This window comes from Danio aesculapii, chromosome 1, assembly GCF_903798145.1.
Source record: "Danio aesculapii chromosome 1, fDanAes4.1, whole genome shotgun sequence".
NCBI classification, from domain to species: domain Eukaryota; kingdom Metazoa; phylum Chordata; class Actinopteri; order Cypriniformes; family Danionidae; genus Danio; species Danio aesculapii.
In genome coordinates, this window is record NC_079435.1 from 12543008 (window position 1) to 12564288 (window position 21281).

Genomic DNA, 21281 nt, shown 5'->3' on the forward strand with positions numbered 1-21281 from the left:
TTTTCAATTAGTTTTTTATGTCATAAAATGTACAATTACTTTTAAATAACCACGATACGAATTAAATAGTTCTCGGCAAAAATGTATTGTGATTAATCGCATACAAAATAAGTTTTGTTTTGACATAATATATTTGTGTTTGCTGTGTATGTTTATTACACACATATAAATACACACATGCATGCATTTATTTGAGAAAAAAATCATTATTATTTATTTAGATAAATTTACACTCATTGGCCACTTTATTAGGTACACCTGTCCAACTGGTTGTTAACGCAAATTTCTAATCAGCCAATCACATGGCAGCAACTAAATGCATTTAGGGATGTAGACATGGTCAAGATGATCTGCTGCAGATTAACTGAGCATCAGAATGAGGACGAAAGGTGATTTAGGTGACTTTGAATGTGGCGTGGTTGTTAGTGCCAGACATGCTGGTCTTAGTATTTCAGAAACTGCTGATTTACTGGCATTTTCACGCACAATCATCTCTAGGGATTACAGAGAACGGTCATAAAAAGAGAAAATGTCCAGTAAGCAACAGTTCTGTGGGCACAAATGCCTTGTTGATGCCAGAGGTCAAAGGAGAATGGCCAGACTGGTTCGAGCTGATAAAAAGGCAACAGTAACTCAAATAACCACTTATTACAACCGAGGTATGCAGAAGAGCATCTCTGAACACACAACATGTCAAACCTTGAGGTGGATGGGCTACAGGAGCAGAAGACCACACTGGTACTAGTGAGGTGAACCTAATAAGGTGGCCTGTGAGGGTATACGTATGTTTTACAAATAATATATACCCTTAAATATCTTTGTAACTTTTGTTTTTATGTATTTGTGTGAATCATATTTACATAGCAAATAAAATAAAAAATGCACACAAATATATTATGTCAAAATAAACTTTTATTTTGATGCGATTAATCATGATAAAAAATTTTCCCAGCATTAGAATAAAACAATTTTTATTTAACAGTTAAAATGTTCCATCTACTGTATTCAGACCTTAAAGAGAATGGATAAATTATTTATAATAAACACTGCAGTTGACAAGAAACACCAGTTCTGATTTAATAGGGACTTAAAGCAGTCTCTTACCTTTGGCAGGGAGTATTTTGGCAGTTTGATGCGTATAAAAGCTTCTCTTTGATAGGACACATAGTAGCTCGCTCTGCCAGTGGTCGTCACCTACAAGAGAAAAAATAACACATATCTAAGATATCAAATAAACTGGCATCAGCACTGGGAGATCCACTGGCTGGAACTATTGATTTGTGTTTGTACTTTGAACAAAAGTTTAGAAGTGGGTGGTATGACCAAACTCTTATATCATTGTTTGAATAATTTTATGTAAAGATAATGGTGCACTGGCTTTGTTAAAGTCTGTGTGAAGCAGAAGTGACTATGGACTGCAGTGTTGTGATATATTTCCAGCTGATACAGAAAATCAGTACTAATAAAATCGTGTCAACTCGTCAAACTGATGTTATAAGACTTTAAGATCAGTAATAATTGATTGACTGATTGACTGACTGGTTGATTGATTGATTGATTGATTGATTGATTGATTGATTGATTGATTGATTGAAAATAATTACCACAACAAAATTATTTCAATCGTACAACATTGTTATAAGGACCGAATCAAAGTAATATTAGAATAACTTCTGAAGAATCATATGACATTGAAGGCTAAAATTACGATGCTAAAAATTCGACATTTGGCATTAAATGAATAATTTACAATTTAAAATAATATTTTTTTTTAACAATTTGTATGTTAATTAAAAAATAATAATAAAATAAATGCTGATTTTATGAAGAATATAACAAACAAATAAAAAAATCTAACTTACTTCAAGCATTTAATTGTTAAATATGAAAACAATCAAAATATGTCCACTCATAATGAAAATTGAACATATATATTAAATTATTAACTTTTTATTAAACATCTTGTAGTCTGCATCTTGTTAATGAAAATTAAAACCAACGCAAAATCTTACTAATGCCAAACATTTAAATGGTAGTCTAAATATGAAAACATTTTACATCCAAAACTGATAATGAAAATTGAACAAATACATCATATTATTATAAACATCGTGTAGTGTTCTATCGTGGTTTGTTGTTCTGGTCGCCAAGAAATGCTAAATTGTGTTATTGATATCTGTTCTGTATCTGTACAATTCTGTTATCACGTCCTTTCAATCTCCTAAGACTCTCATTCATTTTCAAAAACACAAATTAAGACATTTTAGGTGAAATCCAGGAGCTCTCTCATCCTCCATTGACAACTATTATCCCTAAATTTTTAAAATCCAATAAAGGAACCAAAAACATCAGAACGGTCCATGTGACTTCAACTATAATCATACAAATCTCCAAGAACGCTTTTGTTAATAAAAAAAAAGGAAAAAAAAGTAAATACGACTATTTTTGCCTATAATTTACATTGATTTTGGTATATTTTCTACACTTTGAATGTTTTGGAACTGTTGCTGTATATGGAGGATGAGGGAGCTCTTAAATTTCATCTAAATTATCTTAATTTGTGTTTTGAAGATAAACAAAGGTCTCAGGTGATCAGAACAACATGAGGAAGATTGATTAATAATAGAAAGTAGATTGTTTTAGTGAACTAACCATTTAAGTACTCACATTTGCACACATACAGTATATAATTGCAATTGATACACGTGCAATTTACGTCATTGTTTTTACAATATCACTTGTTGTAGTTTTGACAGAAATTATAGAATATTTTGCTGTTTTTAAAGCTTGTATTTGTATTGTCAATAATATCAAATTATTAACTTTTCACTAAACGTCTTGTAGTCTGCCATTGTGGTTTTTGTTAAAGTGTTAGTTGACCCAGAAATTATAATTATGCCATTAATATCTGCTCTGTATCTGTACAATTCTGTTATCATGTCATTTCAATCTCCTAAGACCCTCATTCATTTTCAAAAACACAAATTAAGATATTTTAGATGAAATCCAGGAGCTCTCACATCCTCCATAGACTGCAACAATCCCCCCAAAAAACAAAAGGAATCAAAAACATCAAACAGTCCATGTGACTTCAGTGGTTCAACTGAAATCATACAAAGCTCCATGGACACTTTTGTTTGGTTAAAATGGGTAAATACGGCTATAATCCACACATTTTCATTGATTTTGTTTATTTTCTGAATGTCTTGAGGCCGTTGCTGAATATGAAGGATGAGGGAGTTCTCAAATTTCATCTAAATGATCTTAATTTTTGTTCTGAAGATGAACGATCAAATAGATAGTCTCAGGTGACCAGAACAACATGAGGAAAAGAGATTATTAACAGAATTTATATTTATTGTTTAGTGAACTGACGCTTTAAGTATACTCACACTTGCCTATAGACTGAACACAATACAGTTTTCCAGATTTGTGATACATATTATATGTTTTTTCCCCTTATTTAGGTATTTATTGCATTATTAGACATTTAGCTTTCCTCCAAAATTTCTTGATTTTAAAAAGTTAGAAAATGTGATTTTTACTGACATTTTTAATAGTTTGAAGTGACATATTGTCTGGGTTGGTGTTGTAAACTACGGTACAAAAACCTCATAATAAGCTGCCACTGCATTTTCTGTTATTTTACAAACTTAGCTCTCTGTATATAATCTTTCAAACAATATCTTGTCTCAAACTACTAAAACGTCAATAAAAGTCACTCAGTTGAAACTGCAAGGTTGAATTTACAACATCGAAGGTGGACAAAGCAGAGATAAAACTCTTATAATGCAATTCACAACCGTAAATAAACAGAAAACACTTGTGAATCACAAAACATGGAACCTTTTTTGATTTGGGGTTGTTTAGGATATAATCATATGCTGTATTCTCTCTTTATTGAACAAAATTTATTCACCAAAAAAATATTTAGTTGTTTTTAAAGCTTGTTTTTGCATCGTCAGCTCCCCGGAACCCTACCGTTCACTGAACCCGAGCTGTTAACCTGTCTTCTCCAGCAGCGCTCTCACCAAGCGGTAAATTCAGAAGGCTAATTCGGTAAGGGCGAGTGTGTGCGGGTTATATCTGGAACGATTCGTTTAAAAGAATCTCCCAAGCATGATCTGAACGATACTGCTTGGTCCTGGTTTGTCGATGCCCTTTGCAGTTCAAGAGTAGCAAGTGGTAAATATCTCGCAGGACAATCGATATCCTCATTATTCTCTGTCAAGAGAAATCTTTAATTCTCGCAAGCAGCGCGGGCCCCTGCTCTCGCCCCGCTCCGAGGGGGGATTGTTGGCACTAATGATAGAGCGTGTAGCAAATACACACCGGTTGTTAGCATACACAGCAGGAACTGTCAGAAGCTTGTCATATCCGCGGCCGCACAAGAGGGAACGGCGAAATGAAATAAATAACTCTCGCTCAGCACAAAAGGTGCTTCATTCTACCAAAGTAGCAGACACGTTTAATTCATCCCCACCTCCTTTCATCATTTCAATTAGAGGGCATATACTCGCATGCCCAACAGGATTCCCATTTGAACATGGGAATAAAACGACGCCATGATTACATGACAGAAACAATTACTCCTCTTTGCTGGAAGCGTAGTCTTTTATAAAGGTTTGGAAAGAAAGAGAGAGCTGCGGCCTGAAGAAAACTTCTAAACAAACAGCATGTCCGACGCGCTTTCAGAAAGCGGCTCCGCGTGAAACTGGAGGAAGGAGCCGGCAGGATCAATGCTTTCCAGGGGCAGTTGAACTTCGAAAGAAATTGGGATGATCGATTTTTTTTCTCTTTCGAATTCTTTGGACTGTGATGCGGCATGACAAAACATCGGGGTTTCAGTGGCCAGTGCTTATTGGCAGGACTTATTATCTGCCTTGCCGTTAGACTTCCAAGAGGGCTGCGAGTAAGTGTTTTGAAACTTTCCATCAATGTGTGGAACTTGGGTCAACCAGGAATAACTGTACTGTGAGCTGTGAGCAAGCTTTGGTTATTGACAATTTACGCACACAAAAGCTTTGAGGATGTTTATACTGGTTTAAATTGATTTAAGAACATGAGTACTGACATTAATGTCTATGCTTACACCTCGTATTAAAGAGACAGATCACATAAAACGAAATGGACAGGGGCATCGCTAAGGGGTAAGATAGGACAATTCTAAGGGACCACGCACTTTTGGGGCCCCCAGAGACACTTTCAGGGAGCCAAACCCTTTGTGTCTTTACCTTCACCCACTTCCATAACTGAACACCGCCACCCTCAGACCCCTGCTCATCACTTACATGGACATCCTGGGATTTTTAACGACCACAGAAAGTCAGGACTTCGGTTTAACGTCTCATCAGAAAGACGTAGTGTTGAAGTCAGAATTATTAGCCCCCCGAATTATTACCCCCCCCGTTTCATTTTTTCCCCAATTTCTGTTTAATGGAGAGAAGATTTTTTTCAACACATTTCTACACATAATAGTATTAATAACTCATTTCTAATAACTGATTTATTTTATCTTTGCCATAATGACAGTAAATAATATTTTACTGGATATTTTTCAAGACACTTCTATACAGCTTAAAGTGACATTTAAAGGCTTAACTAAGTTAATTAGGTTAACTAGGCAGGTCACGGTAATTAGGAAATATATTGCATAACGATGGTTTGTTCTGTAGACTTTCAACAAATATACAGTTTTAAGGAGCTAATAATTTTGACCTTAAAATGTTTTTTTTTTATTAAAACTGCTTCTATTCTAGCTAAAATAAAACAAATAAGACTTTCTGCAGAAGAAAAAATATTATCAGACATACTGTGAAAATTTCCTTGCTCTGTTAAACATCATTTGGGAAATATTTAAAAAAGAAAAAAAAAAATCAAAGGGGGGCTAATAATTCTGACTTCAACTGTATGCCCCATTAATATACTGGGCATTAGGACCCACACACACTGCAGGTTGAGAGCCCCTTGCTGGTCTCATTAACACCACTTCCGGCAGCAACCTAGCTTTCCCATGTGTTCCCCCATCCAGGTACTGACCGGGTGCAGCCCTATTTAGCTTCAATGGGCGACCATGTGAGTCTATACTTCATTTAACTGTCTGATGGCTGCTGGTATGGCACTAATTTTGTATTGTTTAGTTTCTACAGCTTTATACTAAAAATATGTGATGAGCGGTGTCACTTCAAATTGAATTTGTTATTTTCTCTCTGTGGTTGTATCCTTGTGTGTAGTCTTTAAAAAGAATAAATAAACAAAAAATAAATAAATAAAATGACTTAGAAATATACTTATTATAAAGAGCTATTTTACTCAACATTTGCCAATAAATTTAACAAATAATTGCATGGAAATGTAGCACATTGAATACTTAAAATAGCCTTTCTTCCTGTAAAGTACACTTCGATGATCTTTGAATAAGTACAGCGAAGGTGCCCTAAAATAGTCCCTACCCTCTTGTACTGTTTTGGAGCAAATCGTTTTTACACAGATGGATGTTAAAATATTCAAAACCTGTCCTGGATTGGAATTGGAAATTTAGGACATTACCATTTCCCTTCCCACCCCCCCATGAGTTTAAAAAATATATAATTCTGATGCACCGGGGAGTTGAAAATGACAAATAAGCACGCACACATTCACAGGTAAAAAAACTTTCGCTGAATGGTAAGAAAACTTCATAAAGTTGGTTTTTGCAAAGACACGAGGGTGAGAAGAGGATGACAGAAAGTTCATTTTCAGGTGAACTATTTCTTTAAGGTACATATTCACACTGACAGTGATCTGCCGCCCAAAGCAAGCAGAAGTCATTCATTTTCAATGAGATTTGGCGATGGGAGGTGATATGAGTGGCAGCAGCCGGCGCCAACGCGACAAAGGTGAGCAAAGTTCAACTTCATGCAAATGAGCTGCGACGCCGTGGGAAGTGAAGCCTTGAGTATAGCTATTTGAATCAAATGTGGGCTCAATTTTGGATCACATTAATTTAAAAAAACTTTTTGAGACGGAAATACTATACAGATAAGTTTATGGAAGACTTACAAAATTAGGTTTGAAATGTATTATGCTAAATGGCAATGCAATATAAAAAATATCAATGTAGTTCTGTTTTTCCCAGATGTTTCCAACAAGTTTGGTAATAAAAATTTAATTAAAATTAAATTACATAAGAAATTAATATATATTAATATAAATATACACAATATTTTGAAATGCACGTTGAATTTTGCTACAAAATCATAATTTTCCCCAACTCTGAGTCTAAACGCAATTAGGACAAATGACATTTAAATAATTATTTTGCCACTTTTTGTTGCTTGTACAATACACACATTAATTCAGTTTGGCTATTACATTTCCGTTTTGCAACCTGATAAAATTTAAATGTAAGTTACATATTTAAAATGTAGTTGGAAATGGCAAATATACATTAAATATAATGAAATTTAAATTTTGCACTTTACTATATACATATTATATCAACCCAGGCTCATTCTGAAAACGTAGTCCTATGGATGTTTCTGGAGACCACGAAATACGTCAGTATGTACGTAATTTTGCAGTTTTTGTTTTCGCAAATCCACAAGAGGCCACTGTGTGCGCTTTTTCATATCTCAAATTTCTCTCGCGAGTGTCGTTCGCACCCGCTGTTCTCGCGTAAACCCACCAGAGGCCTCTGTCGACCGACTGTCTGTCTGACAGACTGAATGAGTGGATGACTGACTGGTCCACCCTCGTCCTTCCCTAAACCCAACCAATTTTATCGATTGACCCGCCCACCCACTTACTTCCCTAAGCCCAACCAACAATTTACAAAAGCAATCCATAAAAAAGAAAAGCCCTCGTCTGATTTTTACCAAGTTTTTGGATTTTACTACATTCTCAACGTGTTATTTACTTGATAATTTTTTTTTTTTTTATTCTGTTTTTGTCTTACCTGATTTCTGGAACCGCTCTTCCCCAGACTCGAACTTCATCGAACTTCAACTCCTCTCTGCGTCTCAAGTCCGCTGACGTACACGACGAGCTAACTGGACAAACTGGTTGCAGCGGAAAAGCCCTCCACACGGAGATAAGCGGTCAGCTGGTATGCGCGAAAAGAAACGGCGTCATACCGCCCCGTGGCGTTCGTTTAAAAAAATGAAATGCAGCCATATGTACCCCCAGCTACATAATTCACGGTCTCAAGAAATGTCCATGGGACTACGTTTTCAGAATGAGCCTGTGTTGTATTATATATTTACAGTGGGGGAAATAAGTATTCAAACGTCCCAATTTTTGTTTGGGGTGCTGTTGACTTGAAACTTTCACCAGATATTGATAACAACTAAAGAAATCCATATATGCAAATAAAACATTTACAAATTAAGTCGTGCGTAATAAAATGAAATGATGCAAGGAAAAAGCCATGAACACATAAAGAAAGGAAGGTGTAAAAAGGCAGTGAAAGCCCAGACAGCAGCTGATATCTCTCAGTAGTTATTCAGCACCCTTTTGCCCTTCGTCATTGTACATTAATATCAGCTGCTTCAGTTAAACATCTACATTAGCAGGATGAAGAAGATGAAACAGGGTGGACATTTCAGCAAGACAATGATCCAACACACAGCCAAGGAAAGACAATAAAGCTGTAGAATGGCCCAGCCAATCACCTGACTTGAATCCAATAGAAAATACAAATTAAAGATCAGATTCGATAAACCAGTTGCACAGAACCTTCAAGATTTTTACACTCTGTTAAATTCTGTGAAAAACTCACACCTGAGCAATGCATGTGACTTTATTCTCAATATGAGAAGCATCTTTAAGCTGCCATCAACAAAGAATCAACAAAGAAGAAATAGTCAACACTTTTCCTTTTTTTCCCTTAGTTATTAAATAATATATATGTATATGTTAAATAAATAAACACTTTGTCATTTTACATATTGCATTGCCATTTTGCATTTTACAGTACAATTCAAAATGACATTTCACTCCGCAATTAGTTATTAGTTCAGATGTTAGATTCAAAAGTTTGAGTTTTTGTGAGTTGTGAGAGACTGAGAGTTACATGATCCCCAAGCTAGCAGCTTATAAATGGTGTTCAATGGGAAAGACAGAGCATTCCTCAGAGAAAATGGACTGAGAAATCCCAGCAGGTCTCTTGCTCTTTTTGTTATCTCACAGAGTAATGGTGAAGGGTTGCACTGTTATCATTCTACTTATTTTTCTAGTCACGCTCTTTGACTTTCATTAATTGTGGATGTAGTGTGCAATCCAATGCAATGCATTGTCAAAGAAAGTGTATGTATATTCAGTGACAGTGTACAGTAGTCAACATTTGAAAGTTTTCAAAATTGTCCTAAAGACAATAATAATAATCATTTATTTTATATAGTACCTTTAAAATGAAATAGTAAAGTAGAAAAAAAAAAAAACAAGCAGAGGATAAAATTAATTTATAAATAAAAATCAGTGTTGGACAGTAGCGTTGCTACAAGTGGTGACGCTACTAGCCTAACTTCATTTCTCAGTAGCGTGGCGGTAGCATTGATAATTTCTAAATCAAATAGCTTTTCAAAGCTATTTTTTAGTCAAGTACTGCAGTAGCATCCACACAAGCTACATTTACAGATCGCGGATAAATAAGTGATGGCACCGACATTCATGGAGCTGAGAGGCCGGTGTCTAGCCGATCAAAGTAAATCTATATGATGGTGAGAATGATATTTTCTTCAATCTTCCTGTTTTACGGTGGTCAAAAACAAACGTTTAGGTGCGTAACTGCCTCCTCTCGCACTGGTCGGTGACTTCACCAACTAATTAGGCAAACACAAGAAATTTAATAATGGAAAGATGACTGAGGGAGAGGAGGTATATATATATAAAAGTTTATCTTTGCCATGATGACTAATATTTAATAATATTTGACTATTAATATTTTTGAAATAATATTTCTATATATAAATAATATATTTAATAATATTTGAAATAATATTTGACTATATATTTTCAAGGCACGTCTATACAGCTTAAAGTGACATTTAAAGGCTTAACTGGTTAATTATGTTAACTAGGCAGGTCAGGGTAATTAGGCAAGTTATTGTAAAATGATGGTTTGTTCTGTAGACTATTGAAAAAAAATGCTTAAAGGGGCTAAAGATTTTGAGCTTAAAATTGTTAATAAAAAATTTTAAACTGCTTTTATTCTAGCCAAAATAAAACAAATAAGACTTTCTCCAGAAGAAAAAAAATATTATCAGACATACTATGAACATTTCCTTGCTCTATTAAACATAATTTGGGAAATATTCAAAAAAAGTGGAAAAATAAAAATAATCAAAGGGGGGCTAATAATTCTGACTTCAACAGTATATGTACAATAGCTGTAGTAATAATAATAATAATAATAATTTAAAAATTATATTATCAATAAGACAACATGACAACGTATGTTTTTTGTGTTAAGTACAACTTAAGTTAATCGTGTCTTGAACTTATTTTTATAAATTTTTCAATCTGTTTTAAATCTGTTTTATGTTAAAATGACTCTTTAAGAGATAGTTCACAAAATAAGATATTTTGAAGAATGTTGGAAACCTGTAACACTTGAATTCCATAGTAGGAAACACAAATACCATGGAAGTTGTAACGAGTAAGGTGTATGGCCCCTTTAAGAGCACGCACCCTTTTTTTATGTTGTTGCTATGGTTGCATTAGACACGAGCCCCTGCATGTATGTGAGGGTAATGTACTCTGTTGCTCCGTTTATTTTCCTTTTCTTCAGTAACCCTGTGTGCGGCATTTAGTTTGTAAAGGACAGTATACTTATTTTCTGGACAATAAACTACTACTGAGGGAAAATCATCTTTGCAAACTTTGTTCATTTTGACGGCTATCCATATTGCTCCGTACGCAGGTTGTTACAAAGTAAATGTTCAAATGTTCAAGGTCAGAATGCTACAAAAAATGTATTTAAAAAATACTGGTAGATGGCATCCATTGACTTTCATAGTATTTTCTTTCCTACTATAGAAGTCGATGGGTGCCAGCAACCACACGTCATGATTTTGCCAAGCATGACGTGATCCTGGAGTAACATCTATGTTAATCTTGGATCATCAATTATGTTTGAAAATGTAACCCATACCTATTCCTGACCATAACTGTAAACTATTCCCAAAATCAGAGAGGAATAATGGTTGGATAACAATCATGTAGAAGTGCAAAAACCTATAACCGTAAGCCTAAACTTAACATAAATGGTAAACATACTGTATCCCTTAATTCTGATTGGCTAAGTGGAATGTTGTTTCAGGATCAACATAGATGTTAATTCAGGATCGCAACTTACCTGGCAAAATCATGACGTGCAGTTGCTGGCACCCATCAACTTCTATAGTAGGTAATAAAAACTAGGTTGGCGGTGCCAGCAACCAGCATTCTTCAAATGATCTTCTTTTGTGTTCAACAGAAGAAAGAAACTCATAAAAATTTAAAACCTTGTGAGGGATTTTCACTGATGAGGTGTTTTTCTTTTTTGGGTGAACTGTGTAACTTTAATATGTAATTAATACATATACGAAAGTAAGGAGAGCTCTGGTTCTTACCTGAACAAACACATATTCATCCTGAACCACGAGTGAGTTGGTCTCGATGTTTCCAGGAAATGGATGCGTCCTGCTGGATTCAGAGCAGACTTGAGCTCTGCATGTCACATACTGACAATCTGTTGTAAGGAGAGACAGAAAGAGATGATTCAAGCTGTTAATTAGATTCTGATTCTGAGGGCACTGAGTCCAATAACCCCTGACTGCTTCTCATGATCTCTAAGAGCGCTTCGGCTTCAGAGAACATTAGCTGGAAGATCCAGAATTATGATTATGATAATAAAAGGGAAGTTCATTCAGACAAATGCAATTTCTGTCATTGTAGAGCGTAACAGCTGGGTTTCTGAAGTTAAGAATGTATAAAAATCTGCCTTTTTCTTCAGAAGGAAATAGACATTTGACATTAAAGGTATCCTGAAGGGCTTTGAAACTTATAGCGTTCATTCATTTTCCTTCGGCTTAGTCTCTATTTCAGAGGTCGCCACAGCGGAATGAATCACCAACTATTCCAGCATATGTTTTACACAGCAGATGCCCTTCTAGCCGCAACCCAGTATTGGGAAACACCAATACACACTCATTCACACACATGAGCACACTATGGCTAATTTAGTTTATTCAATTCACCTATAGCGCATGTGTTTGGACAGTGGGGGAAACCGAAGCACCCGGAAGAATCCCACGAAAACACAGGGAGAACATGCACACTCCACACAGAAACACCAACTGGCCCAGCTGGGACTCAAACCAGCGACCGTCTTGCTGTGAGGCGACAGTGCTAACCACTGAGCCAACTGAGCTCAACAAAGCGCAGATCAATAGTATTTAGTTCAAATGAATGCATACTGTACATCTTCTAAATGTGATTGCTGTCATTGTTTTTGAATATGCTAGCTTAAGGCTAACATTTTCACAACACAAGCCAAAAACGTCACCTTTTGATTTCGTGGGGACTTGACAACCTTTAGAGTATGATCAAGACTTATTTGGCGTTTTAAGGTTGTTAATTGACTGTATGTGCTTCCATGTTTTATAAAACAAACTAAGTTTAATTGCAGATTTTTTGTTGATAACCAATATGACCATGACACTCTACAGAAAATTCTACCAATCAGAGACTCACAATGAGAAAAGCAAGTAAAATAATAATATTAATAATAATAATAATAATAATAATTTATTCATTCATTTTCTTTTCGGGCTCAGTCCCTTTATAATCTGGGGTCGCCACAGCAGAATGAACCGCCAACTTATCCAGCATATGTTTTACGCAACGGATGAGCTTCCAGCTGCAACCCACATACCCACATACCCACATACACTATGGACAATTTAGCCTACCCAATTCACCTGTACCAAATGTCTTTGGAAATGCGACCAGCAACCTTCTTCCTGTAAGGCGATTGTGCTACCCACTCTGCCACCGCATCGCCAATAATAAAAATAATATATATTTTAAATGTATTATTATTATTATTTGGCTTGCTTTGCTCATTGTGAGTCTCTGATCTCATATATAACTTATTATTATCATTATTTTAATAAATAATATTAACAATAAATAATATCATTACAATTTTTTTCGTAAATAATAATAATAATTATTATTTTTATTATCATAAAAATGTATAATAATTTATATTTTTTATAATTCAGATTAAAAAGTAATATTAATTATTGTTATTATAATTAATAATAAAGATAGAAATAATAATAATAATTTATATTATTATTATTATTATTATTATTATTATTATTATTATTATTATTATTATTATTATGAACAATAACAATAAAATATATTTTTTTAGGAATAATAATAATAATAATAATAATAATAATAATAATAATAATAATAATAATAAATAGTAATACTATTCATTATTGTTATTATTATTATTATTATTTATAATAATCATGATAATAATAATCATCATTATTATTATTATTATTATTATTATTATAAATAATAATAACAATAATTAATATTATTACTATTTTATTATAAATAATAATAACAATAAATATTGTTGTTAATAATTTTTATAACTAATAATAATTTGTTCATAATAATAATAATAATAATAATAGTAATAATAATAATAATAATAATAATAATAATAATAATAATAATAATAATAATAATAATAATAATAATAATAATAATAATAATAATAATATACTCATAAAATACTTATTTTCATCTCATCAAAGTTTGTAATGTTGTGATTCTCATGGATTCTCTGCTTGGTTTTGTCAACATTTTTTTATGACAGTAAAAAAGTCGTTAAGGGAATAATGAATGGAGAAAAACACTACTTCAGTCTGCGCTGCTGGAAATATGAGTGAGCACTAACGGACTCCATTTGTTCACCCTCGACCCTTTAGGTTTATGGAAGATTGGACACAAAAACAACATTGGCGAAAAAAAGATCCTCAAAACTGTCCTTTTGTATTCCACAAAATAAGGCCAGGGAAACAATAACAGAACCTTCATTTTTGGCTGAACTTTTTCCCTTTAGCCACTGACAGAAAGACAGCATTAATCTGCTATCAGATGGTGTATTTATCATGACGGTAATCCTGTCTAGCTGCCTGCAGGACTGGCTTTATTCTCAGCCAGTGAATTCATGCCTCTCATGTTTTCTCTTTTCCTCCTCTAACATCAGGACTGAAGCACAGACCAGGAGATGTGGGATGTGAGAGGAAGGTAAAGGCGAGAAGTTGCAGGAGAAAGAGAATCGGAAATAACCTTATTGTAAACACTGTGAAGGAGCATTTCTTTGGACTAGTATACTGAAGAAATGCTGTATAGCACACACTTCACAGACAGTCAGTGTTTTGAGTCTCAGAGAGACTGAGCGACAGTGAATGAGAGAGAAAATAAGAGTGTTTTTCAAAGAAGTATGAAGCATACATTGTAAACAATTCTGGGTTCCAAACATTTCGTTCATGTTGTCCCAACACAAATCGATTAAGTTACCTTAATTGTTTTTACAAATTTAAGAATTGTGTTGATTCAGCTCATTCAGCTCAAGTAGTTTGAACAAGCAGCAATTTTTTCAGTGCACTAATACTGGGGTAATGCCAAGTGAATGATACATTTAGGTACGTGCTATTCCTAAAATCAAGATAAAAAAAAAAAATAATAAAATATATATATATATATATATATATATATATATATATATATATATATATATATATATATATATATATATATATATATATATATATATATATTTTATTATTTTTTTTTCTTTCTATTAATTATATTATTAAAACATTTAAATAAAACAATTAAATACAAATATAAATACATTTTAAAAATATTTATATTATCAATAATTATTCTATACAATTTTAAATACAATTTAATTTAAAATTAAATAAAAGTAAAACTATTTTTTTGAATGGTTATGAATCATTGCAGATACAATAACAATACAATAACGAATTTATAATATAAACATTTTGCAAAAATATATATGTATAAAAATATATGTATACTATATATAAAATGTTACATTTCAAATTTAGTAATAGTTATGACAAAATTTTATTATGTAATAACATAAAATATGTAATACTTTATAAAATAATAAATAAATTAATTGTAAAAAATGTAAATGCAATTTTAATTTAATTTGAAATAAATCTAAAACAAAAAAAAAAAACATTTATGAATGGATATGAATTACTGCAGATACAATAACAAAACCATACAAGACAATAACTGATTTATAACATGAACATTTTGCAAAAGGACACTTTATATATAATATGTACACATTTTAATTCGTTTTTTAAAACATTTTTATGAATGGATATGAATTACTGCAGATACACCAACAATACAATAACTGGTTTATAATATAAACATTTTGAAAAAAAAAAAATGTATATATAATATGTATTTACTATTTATACATGTTTAAAATATTTATTAATATTTATCATGAAAAAAAAATTATAATAATTTAATAATTCATTCATTCATTGTCTTTTTGGCTTAGTCCCATTAATAATCAGGGGTCGCCACAGCGGAATGAAATGCCAACTTATCTAGCATATGCTTTACACAGCATATATATATATATATATATATATATATATATATATATATATATATATATATATATATATATATATATATATATATATATGAGACATTTTTATTTAGTAATAATTATGATGAAACTATTTATTATTATGTAATAATGATATAAAATATGTAATACTGCTTATAATAATAAATACATAAAACATATATTAATGTAATTATTTTTTTTTGTAAAATGTAAATATAATTATAAATTAATTTGAATTACATTTCAAATAAAATAAAAAAAATTCTTAACATTTGTTATGCGTAAAACATATGCTGGATAAGTTGGCGGTTCATTCCCCAAATTAATAAAGGGACTAAGCCGAAAAGAAAATGAATTAATTAATTATTATAATGAAAATGCTGTTATTATTATGAAAAAAAAATAATAACGTAAAAAATATTTAAAACATCAAAAATTTAAATAAAACAAAATAAAATGTAATAAATTAAATTAAATTAAATTAAATTAACTTTAATTTAATTTAATTTAATTTAATTTAATTTAATTTAATTTAATTTAATTTAATTTAATTTAATTTAATTTAATTTAATTTAATTTAATTTAATTTAATTTAATTTAACTTTAGTGCTATTGATTGCAAAATCCAAACAATCAACTCCAGATACAAGAAAAAAAACAACAACTCACGGCCATCGGGTGTGTGAGCCTCCATGTGTACCAGATCAAACTCCTTGTCCAAACCGGTTACTGACCTGCATTAGACACACACCAGAGTGAGGAGAAACAAGCTTTATTTCACAGAAAGGAAAATTTAAATAAAATCAACGCATAGCACATACGTTACTGTTGACTTAATATCCATTTTGGTGAAATAAGAGCTGTGAAATGCCACTTACACAAAAGCTTCATGACAAGAACAGTAACCAAAGCACAATTTGATCAATAACTGGAGCTGTGTGTGTAAAAGCATTTGTTGATGTACATGTATGCAGAAATTAGCATGACGGCACCTGTAGGAAACATGAGTGTGTGACACAAGCCCATGATCAATCAAAGCAATGGTCTCAAACTCAATTCCTGGAGGGCCGCAGCTCTGCACAGCTTAGCTCCAACCTCCTTATCCTGCTTAATAGTCTCTAGTAGTAGGGTTGGAGCAAAACTGTGCAGAACTGAGGCCCTCCAGGAATCAAGCTTGAGACCTGTGCCCTAAGGTGTCTTAAAATGTGTTTGTTTGACTCTTAATGTAATTTCTACTAAGATTGAAATCAGGCCATGACAATAAGTAGCCCCTTCCCCCTTTCTTTTAAAACAGCCAATAGCATTTTGTTTTATATCACAGTAAATGTTGTATATCACAGTACATTTTGATTTCAAGCACATTTTAAATTAGCCCACAGTGTACAGTTCCAATGGGTCTTTCAGTCAAATCTTTTTAAGGAGACCTATTATGCAAAAACCCTTTTATAACATGTTTGCAGTATTACAGCTGTATAGTAACAGTGTTTGAATATAACCAGTTTCTAATTGTAATAATAATAATAATAATAATTCCAATTTTTATAATCACACTTCATAAAAACAGTGTGCAGGAACACTTTGATTGACATTTTCCCTTTGTACATGTCATTAGAGGGGGAAAGCCCCGCCCATTAGAGACAATCTCTCCTTCATTAGCATAAACAGCCCTGAGTGAGAAGCAGGCATCTGCCATTAGAGTTTTGAATCTGTCACAGCTTCACCCTGTTTTGAAAAGAGGGCTGGCAGCACAATCTCATTTGAATTTAAAGTGGCAGTCACCAAAACGGCACAATTTGGATCAAAGCCTAAAAGAGGCATTTTCAAAGAGTTAAAAAAAATATATTTATTGGGTATTTTGAGCTGAAACTTCACATACACACTATAGGGACATCAGAGACTTCTTTTACATTTTGTAAAAAAGGCATAATAGGTACCCTTTAAATCTGATTTATTATTATTATTATTATTATTATTATTATTATTATTATTATTATTATTATTATTATTATTATTATTATTATTATTATTATTATCATTATCATTTTTCCGTTTGGACTCATAAACTTTGAGTTTATCACTGTGTTGTTGTGTTGGTTATTATTTTCTTGTATGTGCATGCATTTTTGTAAAACCTTGGTGCAAATGCTCAGTTACATGTGAATAAGTGACTGATTTTAGTCTAGCAGGGGACGAGACAATTCATCAGTGTATTTAAAAATAAATGTTGCCTGTTTGTTTACACAAAAACTGAGAAGAAACTGACAATACAAACTTTAGGAAATGCGTTTCAAAGTGGACATTTTTGAAAGCGACTCCATTGTGTTCATGTAAACACCCTAAAACAAAAGTCTTTGTAAACAATGGCATCATGTGACGTTCACATGTTTAGGGCAGAGAAGATTCTTAATAAACATTGTTACTACGAAAAAGTCAAGCTTTAAATAAGAAAATTACTCAAACTGTTTTTTTTGGAAAATTTTGAGATCAGTCTAATCTGATTCAGTGATTTATGCTAAGCTAAGCTAAAAGTGCTCTAGCCAGAAGCGGAGATCAGCTGAATAGTTAAAAAAAATGGTTAAAGTCAACTGTTTAACTCTAGGGGAGCTGTAAAATGAGTCTATCTAATAATAATAATAATAATAATAATAATAATAATAATAATAATAATAATAATAATAATAATAATAATAATAATAATAATAATAATAATAAACCAAAATAAAAAGTGGAGTGTTCTTTGAGGAAAATCATCTAACACATTAAAACCTTTCATTTGATTAGCGAGGCACTTTAACAAACCTTAGCATTAACTCTCGAGTGTCTTTTACAGCTGAAGTACCACTTTTCTTCTGTGACTCATGCACAAAGTGAGGACAAACTTCACCTAAAAGCTCTTCTTTCTCACTGATGGTTAAAAACATCTCTGAATTACAGATAATCTTAGCTACGTCTTGTTTACAAAAGAAGAGCTGACTGCACTTTAGACATCCTGGACAAAAAAACTGTAATGTTCCTGCAACCTTACTCTTACATCGCTTCATGTTTAAAAATAAATAATGGATGAAAAACACTTGTGCAACTAGATATCATCTTGGACTTAGCACACAGAGAATTAAAGGCGATTTCTCACTAAATCAATGTAGAAATGTGCTATTCTCAGTCAGAGATATACAGTACAGTATATCAAATACAGTACAGTATATCAAAGAGTAGGTGACCAATGAAAGGGGGCTCCCATGATGGAATACATTAAATTAGACAGCTTTAATTGTGCGAATATGACTGGGGTCTAAAAACAAAAATCATAATGAATTGAAAATGTTAAAAATTAGAAACAGAAAAAAAATAGGATAAAGGTCATTATTATATATTAGTACGGCCAGACAGAATCTGCGGACAATTTTAGCTATTTCAGCACAGAATTTTGTAAAAAAACATCTGTGGATTTATGCGGAATGATTTTGGGAGTATCATTGATAAAACGTAATATATGAAATAAAAATATCTTTTTAACCTTTATTTAATGTTCACAATGTAAATCCATCTACAGTACATCCAATTATTTGGTAAATAAAGCAAGTCTCTCATTTAATATATCTACTAAAAGACAGAAAATAATATTTTACAAACTGTTTTGTAAATATATCATATGAACATTTTCATATTAGTTAATAATATTACTGGAATTAATTTAAAAACTGAATAAATTTACACATATTCACACAAGTAAACAAATAGAGTCACTGATGGGCTAAAACTCTGCGGAAATCTGTGGATTTTTGTGCGCGCAGATTCCGTGTGAGCCTACATATTAGTTAAGCTATTGTAAATAATACTCTGTAATTAATTGTAATTAAATTATTATAATTAAATATTTGCATTTAGTAATAATTTTGATTATAAACAACTATTGATGACTTTTATTTGAATAATCATTATTGATAATAATAACAATTGATTGTTTACAACAACAACAACAACAACAACAACAATAACGTTTATTATTATTATTATTATTATTATTATTATTATTATTATTATTATTATTATTACTATTATTATTATTATTATTATTAAAATCTGGAAGATTTTTTCTCAAATCAAGATTTTTAAGTATAATATAATATAATATAATATAATATAATATAATATAATATAATATAATATAATATAATATAATATAATATAATATAATTAATATAATATTATATATAATTAATATAATATAATATAATATAATATAATATAATATAATATAATATAATATAATACAATATAATACAATATAATTAATATAATATAATATAATATAATTAATATAATATAATATAATATAATATAATATAATATAATATAATATAATATAATATAATATAATATAATATAATATAATTAATATAATATAATATAATATAATATAATATAATATAATTAATATAATTAATATAATATAATATAATATAATATAATATAATATAATATAATATAATATAATATAATATAATATAATATAATATAATTAATATAATGTAATGTAATATAATATAATATAATATTCTCCGCAAAAAACTTGTCAGCTTAATTTTAAACTTTTTCAAGAATCAATATGAATTATCACAGATGCAACACAAAAACTTTTAATACTTACATAATGCAAAAAGAAATCTTTTACGCACATAATTTTAATATATATGTATAATAATAATAATGTGTCCAGTATTTATACTGAGTAAATCTAATCATTACAATGAGATTATTCAAGCCAGGCTCATTCTGAAAACGAACATCTGTATACATTTCTGGAGAGTGCCAAATACTTCCCAGGAGGTATGCTTTTGCAGTTTTTGTTTTTCGCAAATCAACCAGAGGCCGCTGTGTATGCTTTTTCAGATCTTAAATTTCCCTCGCGAGTGCCATTCATGCCTGTTGTTCTCACGTAAATCCACCAGAGCCTGCTGTCGACTGACTGACTGACTGACTGAATGATCTCTGAATGATTAAACTTCCCTCTGCATCTCAAGTCTGCTGACGTACATGGCGAGTTAACTGGAGAAACTGGTAGCAGCGGTAAAGCCGTCCATACAGAGATAAGCCATCTGCTGGTAAGCTTGAAAATTATTGGCATTATACTGCCCTGTAGCGTTCATCAAGTTAAAAAAATTATTTTACACTTTATTGATCAAATAACCATAAACAGTATGGTAACTTTGTTGACATTGATTCGTAGACTTAAATGCAAACTTTGCAGTGGCCTAGTCAAAGTCCTAACCTGAATCCAATTGAGATTCTAAGGCATGACTTTAAAAATGCAGTTCATGCTTGAAAGCCCTCCAATGTTGCTGAATTACAACCATTCTGCAAAGATGAGTGGGCCAAAGTTCCTCCAGAGCAATGTGACAGACTGAAGTTATCGAAAACACTTGATTGCAGTTGTTGCTGCTAAGAGTAGCCCAAACAGTTATTAGGTTCAAAAGGTAAACACTTTTTCGCACAGGGTTATGTCGTTTTGTATTTTGTTTTCCCTTAATAATAAAAACCTACATTTAAAATCTGCATGATGTGTTTACTTGTGCCATCAAAGACTAACCTTTAAATCAGT

General features: G+C 31.6%; 1 protein-coding gene across 1 annotated transcript in view; it reads right to left on the bottom strand.

Annotated features, from left to right (window-relative positions):
• Positions 1-21281, bottom strand: part of sorcs3a (sortilin related VPS10 domain containing receptor 3a) — a 352179-nt gene that overhangs the window by 97261 nt on the left and 233637 nt on the right. Inside the window, 3 exon segments of the mRNA XM_056456597.1 lie at positions 1105-1194; positions 11592-11710; positions 16352-16416. Of these exon segments, the coding sequence (XP_056312572.1) occupies positions 1105-1194; positions 11592-11710; positions 16352-16416 (274 nt within the window).